The sequence below is a fragment of the Macaca fascicularis genome, chromosome 9 (genome assembly GCF_037993035.2).
Source record: "Macaca fascicularis isolate 582-1 chromosome 9, T2T-MFA8v1.1".
Classification (NCBI taxonomy): domain Eukaryota; kingdom Metazoa; phylum Chordata; class Mammalia; order Primates; family Cercopithecidae; genus Macaca; species Macaca fascicularis.
The window spans coordinates 58232152-58260080 of record NC_088383.1 but is presented as its reverse complement, the minus strand read 5'-3'; the positions used below and the strand labels follow the sequence as shown (position 1 = coordinate 58260080).

At 43.6% G+C, this 27929-nt stretch overlaps 1 protein-coding gene across 9 annotated transcripts in view; it reads left to right on the top strand.

Moving 5' to 3' along the window:
- VSTM4 (V-set and transmembrane domain containing 4) overlaps positions 1 to 27929 on the top strand; it is a 115947-nt gene that overhangs the window by 68055 nt on the left and 19963 nt on the right. For 5 of the 9 annotated variants that reach the window (XR_012417725.1, XR_012417724.1, XR_012417728.1 and 2 more), the window contains 2 exons: positions 3987 to 4093; positions 5529 to 5590. Coding sequence is in view for 4 of the 9 variants with exons in the window: in XM_065520708.2 (XP_065376780.1) it covers positions 3987 to 4093; positions 5529 to 5590 (169 nt within the window). In the remaining 5 variants the exon portion in view is untranslated. Of the gene's footprint in view, positions 1 to 3986; positions 4094 to 5528; positions 5591 to 6886; positions 6962 to 27929 lie in introns of those variants that run through there. The other 4 variants (XR_012417727.1, XM_065520710.2, XR_012417726.1 and 1 more) reach the window with 3 other exon arrangements.

Genomic DNA, 27929 nt, shown 5'->3' with positions numbered 1-27929 from the left:
CTATTTTCAATAAATATGTCCAAATGGTGTAAAAGTTGCTTGCAAACCTGTAAGGAAAGCTCAAGATCCTAAATCAAGAGTAGAAATCAAGAAAATCCTAAATCAAGATCCAAACAAACAAACAAACAAAAAATCTAAATCAAGAGAAGGAGCTATCCTTACGTCATAAATGAGAAGACTCCTTAGACAAACATGGAAGTGTTAATTCTCACTAGAAATCAGAGAAATGCAAATCAAAAAGGGATCAGCTTTTTCTTCATTAAATGAGTCATTTTTTAAAAATTGACAAATTGTGTTAAAGAGGATGACGTAGGTATTCTCATTTGTTGAGTGGCATAGCTGTGGTGTAGTACTAACTTGTCAAAAATCATTTTGACAGTAAGTATTAAATAGCCTTGAAAATAGTCCTTTTCCATGACCTAGTAATTCCAGCTTTAGAAATTCAACCCCAAAATGAAAGTCTAAGAATAAAAAACCATTATGCACAAATACATTTTTAGCAGTATCATTTCTATATTAAACTGAGAAAGAAATGAGATGTTTAGATGTTAGGGAAATGGCTAAGTAAACATCAGCTTATTTCCTCACTGGAATAGTATGAGACTATAACAATATGAAAAATTTAGATTAAGTAAAAATAAAAATACAAAATTATAATATGATTAAAAACACTATATATGAACAAGGAAGGGTTGAAAATTTGTATCTACACACAAAAAAACTGCACATGGGTGTTTATAGCAGCTTTATTAATAATTGCTAAAACTTAGAAGCAGCTGAGACGCCTTTCAGCAGGTGAATGCATAAACTGTGGTACATCCAGATGACAGAATATTACTCAGCGCCCAAAAGAAATGAGCTGTCAGGCTGGGAGCAGTGGCTCATGCCTGTAATCCCAGCACTTTGGGAGGCCAAGGCGGGTGGATCACCTGAGGTCAGGAGTTCGAGACTAGCCTGACCAACATGGTGAAACCCCATCTCTACTAAAAATACGAAAATTAGCTGGGTGTGGTGGCAGGCACCTGTAATCCCAGGTACTTGGGAGGCTAAGGCAGGAGAATTGCTTGAACCTGGGAGGCGGAGGTTGCAGTGAGCTGAGATCATGCCATTGCACTCCAGCCTGGGTGACAGAGAGAAACTATCACCAAAAAAAAAAAAAAAAAAAAAAAAAAAAAAAAAAAAAAAAGAAAGAAAGAAAGAAAATGAGCTGTCAGTCCATGAGAAGACATGGAGGAAGGGTAATTGCATATTGCTAAGTGAAAGAGGTCAATCTGAAAAGGCTGTATAGTGTATCATTCCAATTCTATGATATCCTGGAAAAGACAAAACTGTGGAGACATTGAAAGATGGCTGGTTGCCAAGGGTGAGGGTGGTGGGAGGGATGAGTAGGCAGAGCACAGAGGATACTTAGGGAGCGAAACTACTCTGTATGATGCTATGACGCTGGGTTCATGCCAGTATAAATTTGTCCAAACCCATAGAATATGCTGTACATCAAGAGTGAACCCTAAGGTGACCTGTGGACTTTTGAGGGATACTGATGTCTAATGTAGATTCCTTAGTTGTAGCAAATGCACTACTGTAGTACAGGATGTTGATCATGGGAGAGGCTGTGCATGTGTGGGGGTAGGGCTATATGGGAAATCTATCTTCCACTCAATGTTTCTGTGAATGAAAACTTATTTAAAAGCAAAAGCGAGGAAGAGGAAAAAGAGTGAAAATATTTATGAAGGTTGTGTTTTGGTTATGACAGTCTAATTTTCTTTGGTTTCCATGCCTGTAATTACCCCTTTTAAACATGAGCATGCATTATTTTATATTGGAAATAAGAAAATAGGCATTTCAAGAGTTTATAAAACTACAGAATGAAGCTGAACATGTGGTTGTATATGTAAACAGTTCTGAGAATTTCGGATCCCTTGTTTGCTTTCGTTGGTCAAAGTTTTGTAAATTCACATTCTTTTTGGCTATTTGTGCATTTACACAATTGACCCTATACTCTAAAACTATGACCAGTTAGAATCTCCGTTCCCAATAAAAATAAGGCATCTTTGGGGAATCTCAGTGGGAATTGTATTCTTGGAATTTTTCCCACAACGTGTGATTCAATTTTTATTTATTTTTAAATATCTAGGACTATTATTAGAATAGCCTATCTCTTATTACCCGTGTGTATATTTATTTGCATTTAATTATAAACATATCCAGTAATGATTCTCCTTGTCCTGTCTCACATCTGTTTAGTTCCTTAGCACCCCCATTCTAGGGAACCACTATTTTTAAGTTCTTGTGAATATTTCTGGAGCTTCTTTAAGCTTGTGTAAGCAAATACTAATATATATTCTTATTTCCCCTTATTTTTATGTAGAAGTGGCACATTTTATACCTTGTCCAACACCTAGCTTTTCCACTGAACAATGCATCTTTCCTTATCAGGACACATGTAGCTTCTTCGTCTTTATACAGATGACCCCATGCATGGATTCACCATAATCTACTCAACTAGTCCCCTGCTGATGGAAGATAGGCTGTTTCTAATCCATTGCTATTATAAACAGTGCTGTAATGACTGATCTTATGCACCCAACATTTCCTACATGTGCAAGGATATCCATAGAATGAATTCCTGGAAATGAAATTGCCAGGTCAGAGTCTAAGCGCCTGTAATTTTGATAGATGTTACGAAATCGTTCTCCATCGGGAAGGGTCACACTGCTGCCAGCGATATTTTTGAGTGCCAGATTCCCTGCACCCTTACCAAGACTGCTTTGCCTCACATTTGACTGCAGGCATTTTGATTTGGGGGGGGGGGGGGAAGAAGTCAATGTATTTTTACTGGAATTCCTCTCTCCTGAGGGAGCTTTAGCATGTTTTCCTGTGTACATGAGTCTTTCCTTATGTGTAAAAACTGCCTGTTTCCCCCCTTCTTTTATTTTGTTGATTGGGTCATATTTTTATGGATTTCTAGAAATTCTGTTTGTATTAGGGAGATAGCCTGTCTTGAGACCTGGACTTACCTAGCTGGGACATGTACCTGAGGATAAGAGATTATAAAAGGTACTTCCCTCTGGATTACGGGAGTGAATAGGAAGCATTTGAAAGAAGATGAATGGTCATTCAAGAAAGTTTGCGAACTCCAGCCCATGAGTAGCACCGAGAACAAGTTTCATATCGGAGCATTGTATGTTTGCAGCTTTCCTATTTGCTGCTTACTAACAGTGTCACTTAGAGCAATCATGTAGCCTATTTAAGCCTTGTCCTCCTTACCTGTAATGTAAAAGGCTTATCTTCCCGTTCCTTTGGGTTATGGCTAACACATATTAAGAAGCTGATACTGCAGTAATTACACAGGGTCAAGGTAGTTGGAAACACTCCCAGCACTCCTCAAGGTGAGCTCCCTTCACCTGTCCTAAAGGTAAAGCTGCAGCAGGAGAAGAAAGCTCCGGCAGTTGCAGGGGACCCCAGACACGTCCAGGTGCAGTTCCCCAGAACACTTTCTCAGTTGCTGGGGAGATGTTTGCCTTTGGATTATGAACCACAGAGATGTGTGCAAGGAACTTTGGTTTTAGGGAGCTCAAGCAGAAGCTTCTAGTGACATAAATAATACCCCACTGGTGATGGAACCAAGCCAACCTATGTAATCAGTTAAACCAGGTGTCAGCCTTCAACCCATGCATCCCTAGGCAATGTACACAAGCTAGCCCTGGGTCCCTCCAAGGAATCTGGAACTGTAAACAGCACATTCATTATAAATCACCAACTGGCTCAACTCATCCTTGTTATCTTGGCCAAAGATCAGTACCAGACTTCCAGACCTCCCTGGAGATGAGCACAGAATGCTTCTAGTCTACCCATATGATAACCTTACCTTACACAGGTACACAGGGAGCACTCAGAAACTATTGGAAGCTATTGTGGGGTTTTTTTCCCTTTCTCTTTTGCAACAAATCTGCCTTTGGTTTCACTGGAAACTTTTTCTTCTACAGCTCAGGGGAGACTGTCACTAGCGTGACCAGCTTGGCCCCACTACAGCCCAAGAAGGGCAAAAGGCAGAAGGAGAAGCCTGACATTCCTCCTGCAGTCCCTGCCAAAGGTAAGGAGCTGGCCTGCAGTTTTTTACCTGGAAACTATCATTATTGATCCATGTGGGTCTGGGCTTCCATGTTGGATTATGACAGGGAGCATAGGCAGATGGGGAATATAACATGACATTTAATGATTGTATAGTCTGGACCCCCACCTAGATTCTGGGCATAACTGGTGCTCAACCACCTCAGCCCTTAACCCAGTACTTGGGTTGGGGGTGGAGGTGGAGGAGGAAGCAAGGGCCTAGCATAGCTTTAGCAGGGGGAAGATCAACATCCACAGATGATTCCAGATTGTGTTTCACTTTGAACTATTAACATGTACCACACATGAGGTGGGGTGGTGGGGTGGGATGAGGAAGTCTTCTTGGTTCACTCAAGGGAAGAAAGGCTCTCTGAATTTTTAAAGATATCAACCAGGTGTGCAATTTATTTCACATTTGCCCTGGGTATAAAATGAGGGCTATCCTGTGATTCCAGTTATGATTTAGAGCAATGTAAGTGAGGAAGATAGGTGTTTCTGGAGGAAAGAACTGCAAGAGTATTAGGAGAACCAAGACTGATTATAGATAGTTCCTAAAATAACTGGTCAATTTAGGAGATATTTATATCTCACCAAATTTGAAATATAGTTGGGGGAATACAAGGGTTGCCCAAATGAACAATTCTATCCCTCAACTGTGACTTTGCAGGCTGTCCCCTAGGGACACATCAAGCTCTGTGGGGAGGCCAGTGGTGGTGAGGCTGAGCACACATGGAGTGGAAAGAGGGCTGGAGGGTGTGGTCGTACTGCAGGGGAATGAAAAGCATGGACCTGGGAGGGAAGGGAGTAGAGAATGCCTGCCTGGGCCAGGCATCATACCGCTTGATGTAATTCATTCCACAGTAGCTATTATCCACTCTTACAAAAGTTGAAAGTGAGACTTAGGTAAGTGGTAGAGCCTTACTTTCAATGCCAAGTTCAAATCCTAAATGGTTCAAGACTAGTGACTTGACACAGTGGGAAGGGCCTCACTTTCTTTTTCTGTCAAGTGGGGACAATAAGACCCTCCCTGATGACCTCACAGGGCTGCTATGAGGATCAAGAGTCACTGTGATCAGCGCTAGTGTGTGGCTAGGACGGAGTCTCCCAGGGAAGGTCCTGGCTTCAGGCTTCACTGGGTGCATCTGGTTCTCACCTGCACACCTGACATCCATGTGGCTGGCAGAGTTTTATCCAGACTTCTTTTGTTAACCTGGCTGAGTGAGATGACGACATGTTCAAAGACTAGGGGAGGATCACCCCCACTGAGGGGAACCTGCTGACATCTAGATCTGAAAGTTCTTCCATGGGACCAGGAAGGGGTCTGAGACCTCTCAGAATATGTCCCTGATGCTCATGATGTGTGGCCACTAAGTATTCTGGGAGGAACCGCAAGCTAAACCCTTGACCTACTTCCACAGCTCCGATAGCCCCCACGTTCCATAAACCGAAGTTGCTGAAACCACAGAGAAAAGTCACCCTGGTAAGTAACCATCTTCTGTATTCCTTGTGTAAGCCTCAGACACAATTCAGATTCCAAAACGGTGCCTTTATTAACTGAAAACATGCAGAAAGTTTTAGAAACTTTTGTCCCCAAACAAAAGCATTCTCTCTTCTCGGGTGTCAGCTTTTGAGTCAGCCTTTCTCCATACTTAGTTCCCAGAGTAACTCTTTAAAAATCCAAATATTTTCTATTATAAATGCTCTGTTTCAAAAGGGAGAAAAGCCATATTCAGAAATGTATAAAATAGAAAGTGGACCTGCTTGCACACATTTACCTGATAATTACTCCAAAGAGACTGCTGCACATGTTTTCCATAAAATATGCCTTAGCTTTTGATTTTGAACAATTTTAGATTTATGGAAAAGTTATAAAGCTAGCACAGAGAGGTCCCATGTACCTTCATCCACCTTCACTTAGTGTTGGCTTCTTACATAGCCATGGTACATGTATCAAACTAAGAAATTAACATTGGTTCATTGCTATTAACTACACTTCGGACTTAACCAGATTTTGGTCCACCTGCTAATGTTCCTTTTCCGGTGTAGGATCCAAATCCAGGATCTCACATTGCATTTAGTTGTTACATCTCCTTGCTTTCCAACAATCCAAGATAGCTCTGCAGGCTGTCTTTTTCTTTCATGGCCTTGACACTTTTGAAGAGTAGTGGCCAGTGATTTTTTAGAATGTCCCTCAATTTGGTACTCTCTGAGGTTTTCTGAGCATCAGAAATGGGGTGTATTAGTCAGTTCTCACACTGCTATAAAGATACTACCTAAGACTGGGTAATTTGTAAACAGGTTTATAAAAAGGTTTCATTGACTCACAGTTCCTCATGGCTGGGGAGTCCTCAGGAAGCTTACAGTCATAGTGGAAGGGGAAGCAGGCACATCTTACATGGAGGCAGATAAGAGAGGGTGTGTGTGAGCACAGGAAAAACTACCATTTATAAAACCATCACATTTCATGATAATTCACTCACTTGTCATGAGAACAGCAGGGAGGAAACCACCCCCTAACCCAATCACTTCCGTCCCTTGACACGTGGGGTTTACAATTCGAGATAAGATTTGGGTGAGGACACAGAGCCAAACTATATCATGGGGTTACGGATTTTGGGGACAAACACCACAGAGGTGGAGCTCCCTTCTCATTGCATGGTGTCGGGGTGCATGACATCAATATATCTTGCTAATGGTGATCCCCATCTCAATCACTTGGTTAAGGTGGTGTCTGCCAGGTTTCTTTACTATGAAGTTACTATTTTCTCCTTTCCAGACTCTATTTGTTAGAGGCCAGTCCCTGAGTCCAGCTCACATTCAAGGTGAGGAGAGTTAAGCTCCACCTTAAGGGAGATGTGTCATGAATTTGTGGATATGTTAAATCCACCACAGTAATTCATAAGAATCTTAGGGGAGATATGTTAAGGCTTGCAAATATCTTGTTTTTCCTTGAACTTTTGTCCACTAATTTTGCATTCATCAGTGGATTTTGCTTGCAGCAGATTTTACTATGGTGCACTAAGGGTGATTTTCTATTTCCCTTAATCTTTCTAGATGTATTATTTGGAATTCTTCTATAAGGAAGAGTGGCCCCCTTTTCTCATTTGTTTATTACTCAGTAATTCCTTGATATCAGTATGGATGCGTGGATATTTATTTTTTAGTTTTTAACTACATTATTATTTATTTTGTTGTTAATATTGTTCAGCAGTTAGTTGTGTGTGTGTGCATGAGAGAGAGAGAGAGACTGTCAAAGCTATGCTAAAGTGTGTATGTACTGCAAAGGGCCAAGACAATCTTGAGAGGGGAGTGCAAGGTGGACGATTTATATGCCAATTCTCGAGATCTACATTAAAGCAAGTGTTAGTAATACAATGGGGTATTAACACAAGGGCAGACAAGTAGACAAAGGAACAGAATAAAGAGCTCCAAACACAACTGCATAGGATTGTCATTTGATTTATGACAACAGTGACACTGCAGTGCAGTGAAAAAGATATTATCTTTTCAATGTATGGTGACGTGTTTGTTGGATATCCATACGAAAAAAAGATCTATAGCCCCTACTCTACACCACACACAAAAGTTAACAGGAGATGGATCATACACATAAGTATGAAAGGTACAAACAAAGTAAAGCTTCCTGAAGATAGCATTTCTTCCTAATTTCAGAGTAAACAAAGATGTTTTTAAACAAGACACATAAAGCACCAACCATAAAGGAATGGATAAAGAAATCTGGGATATATTAACATTTAGAACTTCTGTTCTGATTAATGATACCGCTAAAATAATGAAAAGGCAAGCTGCAGATTGGGAGAACATATCTCTATGCATATATCTGCCAAAGGTTTCCCTCCCTCTCTCCCTCCTTTCTTTTCTTTTCTCTAATTTTGCTTCCTTCCTTCCTTCCTTCCTTCCTTCTTTCCTTCCTTCCTTCCTTCCTTCCTTCCTTCCTTCCTTCCTTCCTTCCTTCCTTCCTTCCTTCCTCCCTCCCTCCCTCCCTCCCTCCCTCTCTCTTTCTTTCTTTCTCTCTTTCTCCCTCTCTCTCCTTCCTTCCTTCTTTTCTTGTCATTAATTTTCTTTTCTTTTCTTTTCTTTCTTCTTTCTTGTTCTGTCACCCAAGCTGGAGTGCAGTGGTGCCACCTCGGCTCACTGTGGCCTCCACCTCCTGGGTTCAAGTGATTCTTGTGCCTCAGCCTCTCAAGTAGCTGGGATTGCAGGTGCATGCCACTATGCTAGGCTAGTTTTTGTATTTTTAGTATAGTTAGGGTTTCACCATGCTGTCCAGGCTGGTTTCAAACTCATGGCCTCAAGTGTTCCTCCCACCTCGGCCTCCAAAAGTGTTGGGTTTGCAGGCATGAGCCACTGCACCTGGCTGACCTGACAAAGGTTTCTTATCTAGAACACATGAACACCTACCAATCAATAAGAAATAAAAAGACAGCACTACCAAAAAATGGGCAGAAGGTTTAAATGTGCACTTGACAAAAGAAGATATACAAATAGCCAGTAAACTCATAAAAAGTCCGTAACCTCATAGGCATCATGACAGTGCGATTTAAAAGCATAAAGCCAGTTCACATCCACCAAGATAGTTAAAATGAAGTACTTGTGCAGTTTCTTTTTTGCCTGTATTTCTCTGATCCATTTGGAGTTTAGAAATGGATCCAATTTTATCTGTTTGTCAGACTCTTTTTTATTTTACCTTATGCCTTCTATTTCAACAATCATTATTTGCTAATTTCATCACCATATTCTAAACAATTATATGAACTTATTTATTCCTCTTTTTTTGAGTCCAGTGTCTTTCCCTTCATGACCTTTACTTGCCTTTCCATTTGAGCAATTTGTCTGTGAATGGAATTCTAGATTCATAAACTTTTTCCACTAGGTGCAGAGAAGTAGGATAAGCACTTCATAATGCATTTCTCTGAACTTCCTGTATTGCTGAACATAAATGCCAAACTCATGACTGTCACCTATAATTCCCCATATTATTCGAGCCACATAGGTAATTTAAGCTTTCTAGTAGCCACATTAAAGGAGTGAAAAGTAACAGATGAAACAGATTTTAATGATACAGTTTATTTAACTTAACATATAAAAAATATTATCATTTAGTCATGTAATCAATATAGCAATTACTAATTACATATTTTCTATTATTTTTATTGTGCTAAGTCTTCAGAATCCAGTGTCTATTTGACACTTACTGCACATCTTAATTCACAGGCACAGTTCCAATGCTTAGTAAACACATTTGACTAGTGGCTACCACATTGGACAGTGCATCCCAGAATGATCTAGCCCCCACTGCTTCTTTGACGTAATTTTTACTACCATCCCTCTCTCTTGTTTCCCTTCAGCCACACTGGCCTCCTTGCTAATCCTTAAATATACCAAACATGCTCCTGTGTCAGGGCCCATGTACCCACTCTCCCCTTTTCCTGGAACGTCCTCCCCAGGATCTGCCCATGGCTTATTCCTCACCCCCTGTGATCTCTGATCAAACATCATGTAATGAAGGAGCTGTCCTGATAGCCTAAATAAAACACCACCCACCTTGACATATTTTGTGTTTATATCTATTAATCATCCATCTCTTCTACCAGGCTACAAGATCCATGAAGGCAGGGAGCTTGCCTGCTCTGGTTCCTGCTGTATTCTTCATGTTTAGAAATGTGTTTAGAGCAATTGATATTTGTTTATGATTCTGCACACCAGCCCTGTTGAGTAGGTTCTGTAATATTACATCCATAGTGGGGTGCATGAGCCTCTGAGAGTCAGTAAAGTGAGAGATGGGTGACTTATCCAAGGTCACACGGCTGTGGGTTGCAGTCAGGGCTTAATCTGAAGTCTAAGGTTTTCACCAGCACATTGGAAGCTTTGCCTCAGTGCGGAATCTGGGCCTGGCTGCTCTCTATGCGTGATCCTGAATGCCTGTGTGGCTCAGCCTTGCTCCTGTCCTTGCTGTTCTGTGCTTCACCTGCTTTTTAAAGAGAGTCTTCTTTTGCCTGCAGTGAACTGTGGGTTCTAGTAGACTTTTCACATAGTGGGTTCCATTTGGTTCGTGTTATGAAAAAATCCTCATCAATTCTACTCTGTTGACTGTACCATATGGTTTTTAAATGCAGCAGCAAGCCTTTTGGCTTATTGACCATTGGCACTCAGTGGGCTTTTGGAAACTGTGGAGCATAAAGGCTAAAACAATCAATTTCCCTTGGCCTTGGAGCATCCCGGTTCTCACCTCTGACATTCAGTCTCCCGCAGATAGACAGGCTAAGTTCACTGTCCTCTAGACTGTGTGCAGCACTGCATATCTGGGTGTGTGTGTTTGTTTACGTAGCTCTTTTAGATCTTTTCCTTCTAATTCTGATATTTAACAACTACCTCAAGAGTGACTACAGAGTGACTACACTTAATTTCCCCACCTTATGTTCTCTCTAAGTTGCTCAGGACTTATTGTTTCTAATCCAGTCTCTTACCCCTGCTAATAACAGAAACAACTGTATATTGAAGTTTCATTGATATGTCCCAGGGATAGATCAAAAAAGTGCTTTTGGCATGTGATCATATTTAATTCTCACAATTAGATTTTTCCATTGCCCCCTACAAGCTTTGCATGTGAGAACAAACAACACTCAGTTTAAGAAACATGATCCATACCCATAAGGTGTAATGTCATCAGTCTTCAGGAAACAACTTTCCCCAGTGCATAGCCTGGGTGGACCCACCTCTCATTTATCCATTAAACATGAAAATCCTTTGTGTACCTCTTGGGTGCAAAATGCTATCTTAAGCAATTTTTTGCAACTTATAAAAATATCAGATTCAATAGAGGTTTCAAATATAGCTCTGGTCCTGACTACAAGTTTTTTGTTTTTGACTTGTGTGTTTGAACTGATGTGCTTCTCTGGGTGGGGACTTATCATAGGAAATTCTCAATTTTCACAGATAATTGATTGGGGCGGTTATATGCATTTCAGAAGGATTCTTTATTTTATGGAAGTATTCTCAATAATAGTTCGTTAAATAACAGGTTTTCCCTTGATCATTTAAAATATGAAGAAGTTGGAAGTTTTTATACCAAATTTTCCAGAAACAAGGTCAATTTGGAAACTAGTTTACACCTATAACAATTCATAATAAAGACAAGAGCTGACCTCAGCTGGGCCTCTATCTGACCATTAGTTTAGAGTCAAAAATATCAGACCTAGCATCTGCAGGTTTTGGTGAATATCAAGATTTATTTTCCCAGGAGGCCAGCATTGACCTCAGTCTCAGTTTGGTCGATATTTATCTCTTAGATCAATAAGTCTTGATGGTAGCTAAAACAAAAGTCAATAGCCGCCTGTTGACTCACACAAAGTTAGTGGATAATTTAGAAAATAACTTGGAGACATCTTATTTTGGGGGGCCTGGTACCAATTTAGGTGTCTAATTCTGTAATGGTTCCATGTTGCCCCAATCTCTGTAACACAGTGCTTCTTGCTGTGGTCCTAGGCCACAGAGCTCCCCAGCCCCTCTGTCTAGAAACCAGTCTGACCACCTCCACTGACTCATTGACAAGAAGTGGGAAGACTCACAGGGAGAATCTCCATTTATTGGGCGCCTATTGTGTACCAGCTGCCACATTAGATTATTTATAGGCTCTGGGTGAAAAGCACGTTATCTTTGTGCCTGCAATCCCCAGACCATTAACAAGTGGGAATCTTTTCTTAGGTTTCCAAGACAACATTGCATTTTGCAAGAAGTATGTACTCAAGACATTAACAGTAGTCAGAAGTTTTTAAAAAATGGTAGGACAAAAGAAGAAAAAGGTGAGGCCAGGCATGGTGGCTTACGCCTGTAATCCCAGTACTTTGGGAGGCTGAGGCGGGCCAATCACCTGAAGTCAGGAGTTTGAGACTAGCCTGGCCAATATCGTGAAACCTCGTCTCCACAAAAATTACAAAAAAATTAGCCGGGCATGGTGGCACGTGCCTGTAATCCCACCTACTTAGGAGGCTGAGGCAGGAGAATTGCTTGAACCCAGGAAATGGAGGTTGCAATGAGCCTAGATCGTACCACTGCACTCCAGCCTAGGTGACATAGTGAGACTCTGTCTCAAAAAAAAAAAAAAAAAAGAAGAAGAAGAAGAAAGTCATTTTAGACATTTTAAATTTTAAAATCAAGGTATCAAAACTGCTTTTCCTTTTTTTTTTTTTAAATAAAACAACCAAACACAAAAAGCTGCTTTCAAAGTTCTGCTAATCAGATAAATATGAGGCCACGTGGATCACACAGGCACTTTCTATCTGACAGTGTGACCAGCTTGTCTAATAAGCATTTACAGTTCCCATATGTCAGTGCTCCCTCATCCCCTTGGGGTGAGGCATTGGCCCAAGCATCCCTTGAAGCCTCTTGGGGCCATAGGAACTGAACCCTCTGCAGCGAAGCTTCGGAAGCGTTGGAGCTGATTCACACACATCCAGGAAAAGTTGTCATTGCTTCCTTGTTTCAGAAGACACTGAGAAAGCCAGAAATACATTTGATCTATTTTTATTGCTTTCGGTCAGTTATTGATTTAGAGGCCAAGTAGGGGGAACTTTTCTGTGATGCGGAAGCAAAACCTCGGAGTTAAAGGAAAAACAGCCACAGGACAGAGGACTGTTACCTGAGTTGGGAAGGAGGGCAGTCAGCATCTCAACATTAACTGGAAAGTGGCGAGTGTCAATCTTGGGGTCGAATGAACTTGGATAGGGTCTTCCATGCCTCGTCATCAACCATGCCCTCCTCCACAAAGGGTCACCCACACCTCACCTGCAAGTCCTCCCTCTCCATAATTAAGCCCTAGGGTAGCTGAGGGGGTCAGGCCACCCCTGTTCTTTAGGGAGAAAATGATCTCTGTGAGCCAGAGACGAAAGACATAGAAAACCAGGAGCGCCACAGGCTTAATCACTGCACATTTCCCAGGGGAGCGCTTGTGTCCTGTCTTCCCGCTCCGATCCATCCTTTGCATGGCTGCTGAGGGATTTTTCTGAAACACAGCTTCATCCGTGTCATTTCCTGTTGTAAATGGCTCCCTCTCGCCTCCAGGATGAGGCGGCTTCCTGTGAGTAGTGGCTGGCCCTCGTCATAATCTGCCCGCGCTCCCTCAGGCCTACCCCACCCAGGACCCTCATCCTGCTGAGACCCCAAGCAGTCTAGGTCCTCTGTTCTCACCCACGCCCACCTAATCCTCCCACGGAGCTGCTGCTCAGCTCCAAGATGTGGCTCACTCACCCCTTCTTTCTGAGGCCTCCTCACCTCTGCCTCCCACTTCTCTGGAATCTAGGTTAGTCTCGGCATCCGAGTGAGTTGTGCCTGTTCACGTCAGTGATCTGCTTGTAGATAGTTCTTGGGGTACTTTTCAGTTCCTCTGTCCTGGGTGCCCCCTCATGGTCCACCCACCTTTGTACTTGTAGGTGGTCCTGAGAGGCCTGGCCCCCTGGTTGACTGATTTTACCCCTGGCTGTTGCTTCTCCCCAGGTGGTCAGGCTGCCTCCCCCCATCCACTGCCCTAGAGTGTTGGCTTCTCTCAGGCTGTCTTCTCCTTGAACACATTCACAGGCACAGCAGCCATCTGTGCAGCCCATTGGTCCCCTAACTGGGGTCCTCAAGCCAATTGCAGAACAACTCTTCTGACTGTTGACCAGACACTCCCCTGGAGGGCCCGCGGGCACCTCAAATCCACCATGACACAGGCACACATGGAGCTCATGGCCTGCCCCACACCTCAGTGTGCATGGGATATCCTGCCTTAGCCCATGGCATTCCCAACCAGAAGCTAAATTGTGGTAAAATACACCTAACAGCAAAGGTACAATCTTCATCATTTTTAAGTGTACAATTCAGTCATGTGAAACACACTCCCATTGTGGTGTGGCCAATCTCCAATGTTCTTTTCATCTTGCAAAACTGAAACTCTGCACTCAAGAAACACCCCCAGCCCCACCCACCCAGCCCCTGGCTTCCACCATTCTACTTTCTGTCTCTATGAATTTGACTGCTTTGGCGACCTCATAGAAGTGGAATCCTGCAGTATTTGTCTTTTTGTGACTGGTTTATTTTGCTTAGCATAATGTCCTTATTCATTCACGTTGCTGTGTGTGTGAGAATTTTCATTCTTCTTAAGGCCTAATGATATTCTATTGTATGTATGCACCACATTTTTTGTGTCCATTTATCCCTTGGTGGACAGTGGAGTTGCTTCCATCCTTTGGCTGTTGTGACAAATGCTGCCATGACCATGGTGTACAAATATCTGTTTGAGTTCTTGCTTTTAATTCTTTTGGTTATATACCCAGAGGAGGGATTGCTAGATCAGATGGTAATGGCATTTTTAGTTTTTTGAGAAACTGCCACACTGTTTTCCAAAACAGCTGCACCATTTTACATTCCTACAAATAGCACACAGGGTTTCAATTTCCTCATATCCTCATCAACACTTGTTAGTTTCCTTTTTTTTTTTTTTGATAGTAGCTATTCCTAATGGATGTGAGGTGGTATCTCATTGTGGTTTTGATTTGCATTTCCCTAAAGAGTGATGTTGAGCATCTTTTTATGTTCTTGTCGGCCATTTGTCTATCTTGAAATGGCTATTCGAGTCCATTGCCCATTAAAAAAAATGAGGTTATTTGATTTTTTGTTGTTGTTGAATTGTAGGAGTTCTTTATATATTGTGAATTTTAATTCCACATCAGTTACATAATTTGCCAAAATTTTCACCCGTCCTGTAGTGACTTTTTCATTCTGTTAATTGTGTCCCTTGATTTCCAGAAGCTTCAAATTTACCTGGGAACTGGTTTTAAGTCAGGGAGAACCAGTCTTACCCCTAATGATGTCCTCAGCAGGGAATCTGGAATTACTAGAGTGCCCCTTTGGCCAATGTGTATGGAGTGAATGATGAATAATGTTTGCATGGGAGGATCTGTGGATGGAACTTAGTCTGAGTTCTCCCTGCTCCAGTTGTGGGCCAGAAGGCCAGGCACCGCCTGGGAGCTTGTTGGAAAAGTAGAATCTCCGGCCCTGACTCAGACCTACTGAAGTGGAACCTGCAGTTTACAAGGTCCCAGATGAGTATGATAAACAGTAAAGTTTGAGAAGTGTGGCTCTGAATAACTTTTCAAACTAAGTAGGCACCTCTGGTAGGGTCAAAGCTGTCAGGATCCAGAGTCGCTGCCACCCACCTCCGGAGAAGACTGTGCTTTCACTTTAGTAAGACAGGTCAGGCCCCTGGGGAGAAAGGGAGTTGTCTTATCTGTCAACAAAGAGAAAACTAAATATGATAATTCTAAAAGTCCTTGTGACTCTCTAATTCCTGCAGACCTTTCCAGAACAGCTCATCCGTACGTCAGCCAGGTGTATGTAGCCTTGCCCCATGATCTCCTAGTGTAGCACTTGACTGGGTGACCAAGACTGACTTACCTGTGATTCTCTCCAGCTTACAGTCCACAGTAAGCCTCCCTCTTCTCATGGAAACCCAAAGATTAGAGTGCTCAAAATGGACAGAAAGGAAGTAGTTCATTCATCCTAGTTCTGAGAGACCCTGCCGTAGAAACCTGCCTCCTCTGTAGCGCTGTTGAAAACCACAGCATGGCCAGCCCAGAGCTGAGATGCCCTGCCTTGTTCCACATCTGCCAGGTGTTGGGAAGAAGTTTCTTCCCCCAGCCCCAGTTTTCACCATTGAGAATGTACTGCCAGGGCCAAAAAAGAATTTGTCTCTTATCAGTAGCGGAAAAAGACTTTGAAGCACATTAGAAAGCAGTGATAGAATTCTGAGAGGATTTTAATAATAACCCAAGTCCCAGCAAAATTATATCCAGAGGACATGCATTTCAGGTTTCTTGAAGGATGTTTATAATAAGCCAGAGAATTTCTCTTGTTGTCGTTAATGTGCTAGAACTGGTTTCAGTTAAATTTTACATGAAAAGGATATATTAACCTGCATAAAATATGTTCATAATCTCAATTTAAAATTAAAAAGAAGAAAAAAAGCCACAACCATATGTACAATATATTGCCCCAAGTAAAAGCCTTGGGAAAAAAATACAAACTTTGCTTGTATCACACTAGTACCATTTTTGCAGAGATAAAATTTCTATGCTCCCCTAGGTACAGCCCATTATTGTCGCGGGGAGTTATGTATGTCAGCTGGAGGGAAGAACGGATGTTGAGGCTTCAGAAGGGATGGGCGTGCGGAAAACAGAAGCCATTTGCTTTCATGGCTTCTTCCAGTCTAGAGAGAGCAGGTGTCTCAGCCTTCGGTAAGCCGGATGCGATCAAGATCATACCTCCCCAACATTGGAAGTGAGAATATCCTGTATCAGGAAGTCTGTTAACCTTGACAGAGGGCTGTCTTCCCTGCAGGCCACACAGTTAGTGACAAGGCCCCTCTACTGCCTGCCCCTGCCAACACTTGCCTGGCAAGAACCAGGTCACGTGCTTCTCAGCTGTGTCGGAGACCAGTAGAAATTCACTGGGGCTCCAATTTTGTTGAAGATGGGCTAAGTGACACAGTTACTTTCAAGGAGTCTTTTTTTTTTTTTTTTTTTTTTTGAGGCAGAGTCTTGCTCTATTGCCCTGGCTGGAGTGCAATGGCCATCATTACTCACTGTAGCCTCAAACTCCTCAGCTCAACTGATCCTTCTGCCTCAGCCTCCCAAGTAGCTGAGACCACAGGCACGTGCCACCACATCTAGCTTTTTTTTTTTTTTTTTTTTTTTTGTAGAGCTGGGGTCTCACTATGTGCACAGGCTGGTCTCAAACTCCTGGTCTCAAGCGATCCTCTCACCTTGGCCTCCCAAAGTTCTAGGATTACAGGTGTGAGCCAGTGCCTGGCCTCAAGAAATGTTTTAAGACTGGTGTAGCTCCTTAAGCTCTCCTTAGGCCTCCCTTTTGGGAGACAAAAGGAATCCTACTGCATATTGCTACCAACAGAGTTTGCCCCACTTTGTTCTAGAAGGGTAATGTGGCTTTGTACTTTGAGAAGGAAGGTGACTTTGGAATTGGCCCCCTCAGGACCATGTGCTTCTCCTGTTTAATGCATCATTGATTCATTCATATTGCTTTCCCAGTCTTCTATTTATTAATTCCCCAATAATTGTTGAGCGCTGACAGGCAGGGGCCAAGGTGCCAGAGAGGCAGGAGCATGAGCCTGGGAGCCACCTGACCAAGATGAGCAGGTGCAGGGAGATGCGCTGGGCTGGAGGATGGCCTAGGCAGGAGGCAGGCCTGCACATCCAGCAGGCCAGCCCATGGGTGGCCTTTCCTGGTTGTGCAGCCCACCCTGGTCCCAGGCGTCATGGTGGGGCTCCACTCTGGGGCAGGCTGTCCCTACGTGCCTGCAGGGACTGTCCCTCCCTGCAGAGCAGTATCTTGTTTTCCATCTCAGTATGGCTGATTTGCTGCCGTTATTGGGCACTTCATTTCTGAGATCATTGCACTGCTGGGAAATATTTTTTAAAACTTTTTCTCTGCGTTTTATTTTTGAAATCTCATGAAACAATATCATTTCTGCTCACATTTTCAAGCCTATTTCATTTAAAACTTCAGTTTTGAGCACAGAGTACCTCAGAGTTACTAAAAGACTTTTTCAATCCCACATGGAGAATACTAGAAATGAAGTGCCATTTTGGAAAGACAGATAAACATCATCAACATATCTGTAGCATCAAGCTAGGCACCCAAAATATCAGGAAGAAAATTTCTATGTGAAATTCTGAGTTCACAACAAACTGATGGTGCATTTAAGGAGATTTTTTTTTCTAGCCAGAATCAATTCTAATTTATTATTATAACTTCTTAAAATTAAATTTATGAATTTCCAAAGAGCACATGTGGTCACCAAAAGATAATAAGACACAGCCTCATAAATTTACCGTGAGTGTGTTCATAGAAAGATGAAGAATAAAAATTATTAATTCAGTCATATGTGCCCATTGCCAACATTGCATTCAACATGAATTTAACAAATAAGCAGGCATGCCTACTGCTATTTTAGATCTGGTTTTAATGCTTGGTTTGTGCCCTGTACATCATGTCTATGACCTAAAACTACTGTGATGGTGATGATGGTATTGATGATGGTACTGATTATGGTGATGGTGATGATAGTGGCGATGATGATGGCGATAGAGATGGTGATGATGGTGATGATGGTGGCAGTGATGATAATAATGGTGATGATAATGGTAATAATGATGGTGATGACAGTGATGGTATTAATCATGGTAATACTGATGATGATAATGATGATGATGGTGTTGGTAATAATGGTGGTAATGATGATGGTACTGGTGATGATGATGACAATGATGTGATTATGGTGGTGATAATGGTAATGGTGATGGTGGGAATGATGGTAGTGATGATGAAGAGGATGGTGATGATGATGGTGGTGATGGCGGTGGTAATGATGATGATAATGATGATGATAATGATAATACTCACCCTTCCATGGCACTTCCCACATGCAGACACTGTTCCAGTGCTTACCAGGAGAAGCACCCCTTTAACTTTGAGACAACTCTTATTGTCTCCACTTCACAGATGAGTTAGAGGACACACAGGAAGGTAAATACTAATACAAGGTCTCCCACTAGGACATGGCAGAGCTGCTCCAACCAGGCACTTGGCCACAGATCCCTGTTCTGCCCCACTGCGCTCTGAGCTCTGATGCCTTTTGTCAGAAGTACTCAGTAAAGTCTGAGTCTTTGGGTTTTCAGGGTGTTTTCTGTCTTGACCTCATTGGACAGTGGTAGAGAAGTAGGCTGGCAATCAGAATCTCCTTTTGTTAAAATAGAAAGTGAAATTATTCCTCTAAGTGGTCTCTGTCAGGAATTTGGCATATATTATTCTAATTTTTTTTTGTATATACAAATGTAGATCCATATTTATGTATATATTCCCAATAGGTATATACAGTCCACCCACATTTAGTGTGGGTCATGGCTATAGATTCTGACAAATTCATTTCTGTGTACCAAGTTTGCTAAAAATGGGAATGATTCTTTACGCAACATTCACAGGTTGAATTGTTTTCTCATTAACAATATCTCAGGCACATCTTTCTACATCAGTACGTATAGATCTACCTCATTCTTTAATTACTGCAAAGTGTTACAGTATCATCATTTCTTTAACCAGTATCCAACTCTTGGCCATTTAGGTTGTTCTAATTTTTCACTCTTAGAATGTATGCTTTGGTAAATATCCTTTCACATATAACTTTATGTGAGTATTTCTGTAGGAGAGTTTTTTTTTTTTTTTTCTTTGAGACAGAGTCTCGCTCTGTCACCCAGGCTGGAGTGCAGTGGCATGATCTCAGCTCACTGCAAGCTTCACCTCCCGGGTTCACGCCATTCTCCCACCTCAGCCTCCTGAGTAGCTGGGACTACAGGCGCCCGCCACCACACCTGGCTAATTTTTTGTATTTTCAGTAGAGACAGGGTTTCACCATTCACAGGATGGTCTCGATCTCCTGACCTCATGATCCGCCCCCCTCAGCCTCCCAAAGTGCTGGGATTACAGGCATGAGCCACTGCGCCCGGCCAGGAGAGATTTTTAGAAGTGGGATCATTACATGAAAGTATAGCCTCATTTTTAATTTTGATAGAGTCTGCCCAATTAACTTCCAGAAGTATTTTCCTATTTTATTCTCCCACGAAAAAAAAAAAAAGAAAAAAAAAAGAATCAGTAGCCACTTTCTCACAGCCTACCCAATGGAAGACTGGAAGATATCCTCTCTCTCTTTCTCTCTCTCTCTCTCTAGTGATCAATCATCTATCTATATCTACCTATATTTTAAACTAGTAAGTTAAAAGCCATGTGGAGATTTTAGATGACTCCAAGCAGTAGAACCCAGGTGTTCTACTTCTTGGTAGAGTGTTGTCATGGACCCCCTAGAGAAGCTAAAAGAAAGAAGAGTTTCACTGGAAAGAGGAAAGTGTCCCTGTCTACATTCCTGAGGCCAGGCAGATTGGGGTGGGGGTGCTAAAAGACAGTATCAGACTAGTTTTCTTTCATTTTGTCTTTTTCATTCATTCATTCAAAAATGGCTGCCTGAGTCAGATGTCTTTCTAGGAGCTGAAGTTGCAGCCAGCAGCATCCTCAACCTCTCATCCACTAAAGGGGGCACAGACATTGGCACCTTGAAATTAGCTGTGGTAAGGGTAGTCACACACGAAAATCGGAAAATACTGCTCACATCAGAGCTTTCTTTCCTGTCAAACCTGTTGTCTACACTTATCCACACGGCCCTGGTTGCAGCAGTAAATAAGCGACAGTCACTGCCTTTGGGGAGCCCAGTAGTGTGGTCAGAGGCCGGCTCTACACCAGCCCTGCTGCTCACTAGCTGCTGGCTGCATGCTCGCCACTTCTCCACCTTCGTCTCTGTACATGTCGAATGAGGGTGATAATAAGGGTACCTTCCACATAGACTAGTTGTTGTACTAAGTAAATATTAGGTGCTATTGTCACATTCTTTAGTGGAGGAAGACAGAAGGCTACCAAATGGATGATACCTTATAATGCCAAGGAGTGATCTGTGCTCTGAGGGCAGCAGAACAGGGCAAGGGGAGCTGGGGGTGGGGGGCTGCATTCAATGGGGAGGACATCACAGTTAAGCAGAGACCTGAGAGTGAGAGAATGAGACACATGGCTCTGTGGGGAGAACATCTCAGGTTGGGCTGAGAACACAGCCTGGGCAAAGGTCCTGAAGTGGACCCTGAATGAACAGTGCCATCCGGGGTGTGTCCAGGAAACACACAGAGATCCATGTGACTGGAGCCCTGGTCAGCAAGAGGGATATGTGGAGCAAGCCAAGGTCAGAGGCAGGCACAGGACAAGGTCATGAAGGATCAAGACCCTTATCCATGCTGATGTCCTGATAAGAATTCTGGATTCAGAATGTGATGAGAAACAACTGGAGAACTGTGCAGAGCAGTGAGTGACATGGTTTGACTTATTATTTAGAAGGATTGTCTTTCCTACCAAAAAAAATATAAAATAGCCAGATGTGTTTGGCCCTGCTCTGAGACACAGTGGTGTTCATTAGCGTTTAGCACATAATACTTTCCAAAATGTCTCAAAATGTTTTCTTCTTTCTACCTCTAAATATTTCAAAGCAACGGACTGTTTAAACAATACTTGCTCATCATCTATAATGCAAATAGTAACAACAGTAATAATCAAACACTTGTATAGCATTTCTCCAAGCACATTACATGTTTTAATGCATTTAATCCTCAAAATAACTCTACAGGATAGTTACTATTATGAGTCCCACTTTGTAGATAAGGAAATGGAGGAACAAAGAGGTTAAGTACTTGTCCAAGTTTACACAGCTAGTGAATGACAGTCTTCCTATCTCTGAGAGCACATGTTCCTAAGCAGGCCCTGGCACAATTAGATGGGTCTAGGAGAGTGTTAAAGACTGTGGTTGATCAGAATATTGAGTGTGTTCAAGTTTGCAAATTCTCAGCATGAACGTCTATGTTGAAGTAGATAACCAAAGGCTCCCTTTTTTCTAAGCAAAAGCATCCTCTTGAACAGTACTGCCAGTAACAGTACTTTGAAAGTCAGCTGGGAATTCAAACACCTATGGTCCACAGGGGAGAAGAAATGAATGACCATGTTAGACCATGGAGCGGTTGCTGTGAGACTTTGAAAGTTCCAAGTATTAGGACTCTCCCCAAGAGCACTGTCTATAATCACATTTTAGCTTCCAAAACATATGTTGGTGAAATTGACAGGCATCTATCTGTCTGATAACTTGTAGAAACTTGAACCAATAAGATTTGGCCTTGGGCCTTTCTATGCCAGACTTAGCAGCTCCCAAAAGGGTCACCTCTGCCTGTCCTCAGAGCAGTTAGGTGGTGACTTTCTGTCATGTCACATCCATTCTGAGGACGCACTTTGCTGAACATCCTGTGTACTTTTTAGACTCAAGGACCTGAGGCGAATTTGCTCTGCTCATGATTTCTGAGTGAGTTTGTCCAACCCAAAGTGTCACCAAACGTGGAGAGGACTTGCACATCTTCATATCCATCCGGGACTTCTCTCCTGAGCTCCAGACCTTTTCCAGTCCTCCCACTGTCCTAGAGCATGCTGGGTGACTGGCCCTCAGTCCCTGGGTGACCATGCAGAGGTGGGGTGTAGGGGAAATCTGGCCAGATTTGATCTCAAGGCTCATTTGTACCTGAAGCTGCAGAGTAGGTGGGGCGTTTGGTGCCTCCGAGAGTGCCTAGGCCCCATGTGTCTCTGGACCCTGGGTCAAGGCACACCTAAGTCAGCAGTCACAACAGAATGCTAGATTTGGGAGTGCAACTGGATTCCAACCCTCACCTCTGAGTGAAGATCTACTATGAGTTATGCTGCTAGAGCCAGAGGTCCCAGTGGACCAGTGGCCTCCACTCCAAGGAGATGGTGAGAGTAGACCTGGTGATGGCTCTAACGATTACCTCTGAAAATGCCCCTGGACGTCTCCAGTAGCCCTTGGACACTCAGCCTCATATTTTCACCTATCCAGCAGACAGCTCCGCCCAGGGGTCTGCTGCCACCGCACACACAGCCTGGCCCAAACAGAGCCTTGCAGCCTTGTGGCCTGCATCCCATGCCACCCAGAGGTGCACTGGGAACCTGGGGGTGAGGCTGTGGAGAGGGGAGGCGTTCCAGTGAAATTGTTTCCTTCCCCTCCATCACTCTCTCCCACCAGGGACAGCTCCATGTTTCTATCTTTGGGAAGTCTTGGGTTCTGTGGCCTCAAGTCCTCAGTTTCTCCACACCAAGCCAGGGCTCCTGCCTCTGATAAGGATGGGGTCAGTTCCCTTCTACCCCAGCTTCCCCTTTAGTTGGAGCTCATACTGCCTGCTGAGTGGTGAGGGACTGCTCCAAAACCTCAAACATTTTATGCCAAGGGATGTTCACTATTTTCCCTGTTGGCATCCCAGGCCTACTTCTTGGGAAGGGACTGCTGTCTGCCTGTCTGCTCACCTGGATACAAGACATTCACATCAGAGCATAGACACTGCCTCTGAACGTGCACTTGCAATGCCTGGGACTGCCCACGAGCATCTGGGAAGGACTGACTGCCTCTGAATCCAGACACCACCTGTAATCCAAACTCCATAATCACCAGCCCCGCCTCACAGGGCTGGCATGAGGATGGAGTGAGATGGTAAAAATTAGTTAGCGTTTTCTGAGTTCCGTTCTCAGAAGAACCGATCCTCAGCCACCACATTCTGCTACCTCCCAAAGCCACTTCTGGATTATGTCCTTTGTCTCGGAAAGGCATTTCTTTTGTTTCTTTATTTTTATTTAACATATACATCATAAAACTCTATATTCTCTTTTCATAATAGGTTTAAATAAATTTGCCAATCAACACCCATGGTCCTTGAGATTGAGTCAAGCTCATATCCAAGGCATGTTGATGATAGTAGGACTGATAGGCTTCACAGCATACTTTTCTCTCCTGAGTTGGGTCCTGTGGAGACCCATTGAGGACCCTCTGTCAAATCGAGCTTTCTGAATGCACAGCCTCAAGATCCTTGGTGGCCGTAGTTATGTGTGCAGTGGTTGCTGTTAGGGGAGAGTTTGTTTTACCAGTTACTCTGTTGAATAAAAAATGAGCACTTATCTTGCAGGGAGAAGAGGAAGTCTGCTCCTGATAATTTGTAATTCTCTCATGGGCAAATAGATTCCTGATAGTGCAGCTCTGTGGAGCTGCAGTCACATTTTTAAACTCTAAGGTGACGTTAGCATAAACATTCCATGTCCCAGTTATTGATCTGTTGCTGTGATAATGGTATTACCCAATTGAACTTTTGACATTGAGAGAACTTGCAGAGGCTGCAATTGCATTTTTCTTTTATTCCTGTGACTTAATTCAAGTTACACATCTAACTGTGATCTCTGTGAAAAAGTGTTGTTTTGCAGGAGTCTGCATAAGAGAATACTAAACCTCTCTCTCTTAGTAAGAATGTTAACTTCCAGCTTGAATTATGGAAAGACACCTACAAAATGAAATACTCAGAAACTACCCATTAAGAACTTAAAGTGTGTTATCTTCCAGAAAGGTGCACAACCTCAGAATTCCTTGGGGTTAACTTTTCTTGCATTAGCCAAATAAAATTGTTCTTCCCCATGATTTTCACCCTCAAACTGGGGGAAAGGGGGCTTGTATTAGAGGTGGGAGATTCAGCCCAGAGGCTGCTATCTGCTGTCATAGTACCTCATCGTTAGCAGAACAGAAGGCTAGATAGGCCATTGCAAGCTCTGAAACTTGCAAACTCACTTTGTGATGCCCAGAGTCCAGGAAGGTTCATCACTGCATTTTAAACCTTTCCCAATGCTTCTGAGAGGAAGCTGTGCTATGTGAGAATTTAATTTGGCTCAGCAGCCATCCAGGAGCAGTTGAGTTCAAGTCTAGGACTGGAAAGTTCCTTAAGCATAAGGAAAAGGTAATTACCACGCCACTAACACCTAGAACAATGGCTACAAGAAAAAAAGTGCTGACAAGGATGTGGAGCAATGGAAACACTCATGTTTTGCAGGTGGGAGGGCAAAATGGTCCAGCCTAGACAAATAGGCAGTTTCTTACAAAGTTAAACATAACTTACCATGTGGCCTAGCAAACCCACTCCTGGGTATTTACTCTAGAGGCATGAAAACATCACACAAAAACCTATATGTGAATGTTTATAACAACTCTATAACCACTAAAAACTTGGAACAACCCACAAGTCATCCAGCAGGTGAGTGGATGGCTGGCTGCTGCATGTGGAATACTCTACCAACAGAGAGGAGCAGACAGTCATTGCTCACAACAACCGGGATAAATCTCCAGGGAATTATGCTTAGTGAAAAAAAGCCAATCCCAGAAGGTAACACACTGTATGATTCTTTGTATGTCACCTTGTCTAAGAGACAAAACCATAGTGGCAGAAAACAGATCTGTGGTTGCCAGGGGTCAGGGCTGGAGGGAAGGTGGGACTGCAGTGGGGTGGCATGCAGGGGTGGTGGAACTGTCCTGAGACCTGACTGTGGCAGTGGTTACAGACATCTATACCTGTGCTACAATTCTTAGAACTGAACACGTAAAATGTCCATTTTACCCATGTCATTTAACACAAATAAAATGAAACTTTGAGAAACCTCCATTATGTCACCAGAGACACAGCAGGAGGTGTGAGTGGAGCTGTAATCCTAGGACTGAGTCTGTGGACATACGTTGGTGAACATGCCTGCAGCGTGAGGGGTCTGGCACACATTTGAGAACATAGCTCAGAAACATGCATGCTTAGAACATTCTTAGATGTTACTTATATAAATGAATGAGTTCGTCATTAGTTTGTTGTAAAATGCCTTCCTTCACTGGCCAGCGAGCAGTTCTGTGATGGTGATCGTGGTCATTAGAGAGGGTGAGACAGAATCCGAGTAGTTCACTGTGCAGGGTCAGAGGACATCACAGGTGCAATAAGTGGAGGAGAATGTGGCTGCCAATGGCATCAGTGTCAGGGCCTTCAGAGGGCCTGGTGGGTGTTGAAGGAGTAGGGGTCCACCTTGTGTGTGACGGGCAAGAGTTTCATGTAGAGGGGATCAGCTTAAACAGAAACCTATACTCTCCTTCCTTGTTAGAGAAGTTTCAGGGAGGAGCCTGGAAGGAGGACTGAGTGGATCACGTGGCTCTTTTGCATCCATAGCGTAACCCTTGGTACTTTCAGCAGTCACAGGATGTGCAATGTAAAGAAACCCCTTCCCTCAGGGCTTTGCAACCTATGGCATTCATTGCTAGAGAACCCCTGATATTCAAAGGACAGGTCAGAAACATCTGAGGCAGGTAGCAGTGGGATCCTCTGCTATGAGGGAATAAATCTTCTGGCCCAGTCCTGCCCCTGTCAATACCCACATCCTGAACCCCACCATCCTCTCCCACCATGGGCTGGGCTCTCTTTTTCCACACGGAGGGCAGCAGGCAACAGGCTGCCACCATGGCTGAGTGCGACCCAGAGATGAAACGCCACCACCTCCCAACATCTGATCACTCTGCTTAGCCCTGGGAGTGTGAATTCCCAAAGCCTTGGTTTATTTTATGTATTTCACTTTATCTTGAAACAGATTGGTTTTTATTTGTGTTTTAGGGCAAGATATCTGGACATAGGCCAGGTCCCTTGCCCGTCTATATGGCACCTTTAGGTAGGTTACAAAAAGGCACCCATCTTAATAGACATATTAAAGAGCTCCCCATCATGGTGGGAACAACTCTGGCTCCACAGAACGTCTTGGGAGAGCTGAGCATGGGGTGAATTTCAACCCTCAGTCACTTAAACCTGGAGACCTTGGGTAGGCCCAGGGCCAGTCCAGTGGTTCATTGAGGCAGCAGAGACTAGGCTCCTCGGTCTGTTTTCTCTGCCATCTTGAGCAGGTTGGCTTGGTTTTCATTCATGTTGCTGCTCTGTCTTAACATCTAATTTGTTTTTCCCCGGAAGAATTGAGGCCGTGCCCAAGGAAGTCCGAGCATACAGACCTAGTATGATCGCTCCCCTAGGGCAAGGAGCCCTTTCCTGTGGGATTTTTCTGTCTTCTACCTCGAAACCTCAGCCCAGTCTCTTCCTGAGGTGGGGCTGCTTCTGCGTGCCATTTTGTTTCTCCTTACGTTCCCAGCATGAAACATGGTAACAAAAGAAAAGTGGCTTCAGAGAGAGCTGCAGAATGGCAGGTGGCACACAGGGCTTGGGGACAGAAACGACCTGACTCTTGGCACTCACAGCCTCTGTGTGCTCAGCTGACTGCAGGATCTGTCTCGGCCCCGGGTTCAGTTCAGAGGGCAGTAATGTCCTGCAGCTGGCCTGTGTGCCGGTCACCTGGCAGCCAGGTGCATTGCTCAGATGGAGGCAGCCACACCTGGCTGATTTCCCTCTGTTAGCTTCCCTCCCCTGCTGGAGCCAGGTGCCCTTCATACCAGTCAGCATGGCAGCACCTGAGTCCCCATTGCACCCTTTCCAGACAGCTAGATCTGTTGTGGCGCAGGGTCAAGGCCAAGGCCTGGCCATGGCGGGCCAGGCAACTGGGGATGGGAGGTGTGTAGGGGGGTAGGGTACCATGTGAGGAAGTCCTAGAGCCTCTCTTCTCCAGTCCTGCTCCTCACTGAACCAGGGATAAATGTATCAGACCTTTGTCCCCTGCCTTGCCTCGGGGAGGGTGCTCTGCTGCTGACATAAATGCCTTAATCTCTTATATCTTCCCACCCCATCAGGTAGTTCTTCTCATCTCCCCTTCAGGAAGGCTATTTTCTCTTCTTCCATTCTCTTCTGTCCTCACCTTGACTTATGTATTCATTTGCTAGGGCTGCCATAACAAAATACCGCAGTCACACAGTCAGGGCGGCTTAAACAACAGACTTTATTCTCTCACAGTTGTGGAGGCTGGATGTCTGAGCTCAAGGTGCTGGCAGGGTTGGTTTCTCCCAAGGTCTCTCTCTCTCCTTGGCTTGAAGATGCCACCTTCTCCCTGTGTGGTCTTCCCTCCGTGTGTGTCTGTGTCCTCATCTTCTTAGAAGGACACCAATCAAATTGGATCAGGGCCCATCCTAATGGCCTCATTTTAAGTTAATTACCCCTTTAAAACCCTATCTGCAAATGGAGTCACGTTCTGAGGTCTTGGGAGTTAGGGCTTCAACACAGGAAATTTGGTGAACGTGATTCAGTCCATAACAACTAATTTCTAGAATCTGTTCCTTACCTGTCAAAAGATATCCAGGGCTACTTAGTTCACAAAGTTCTTGTTAACTTATG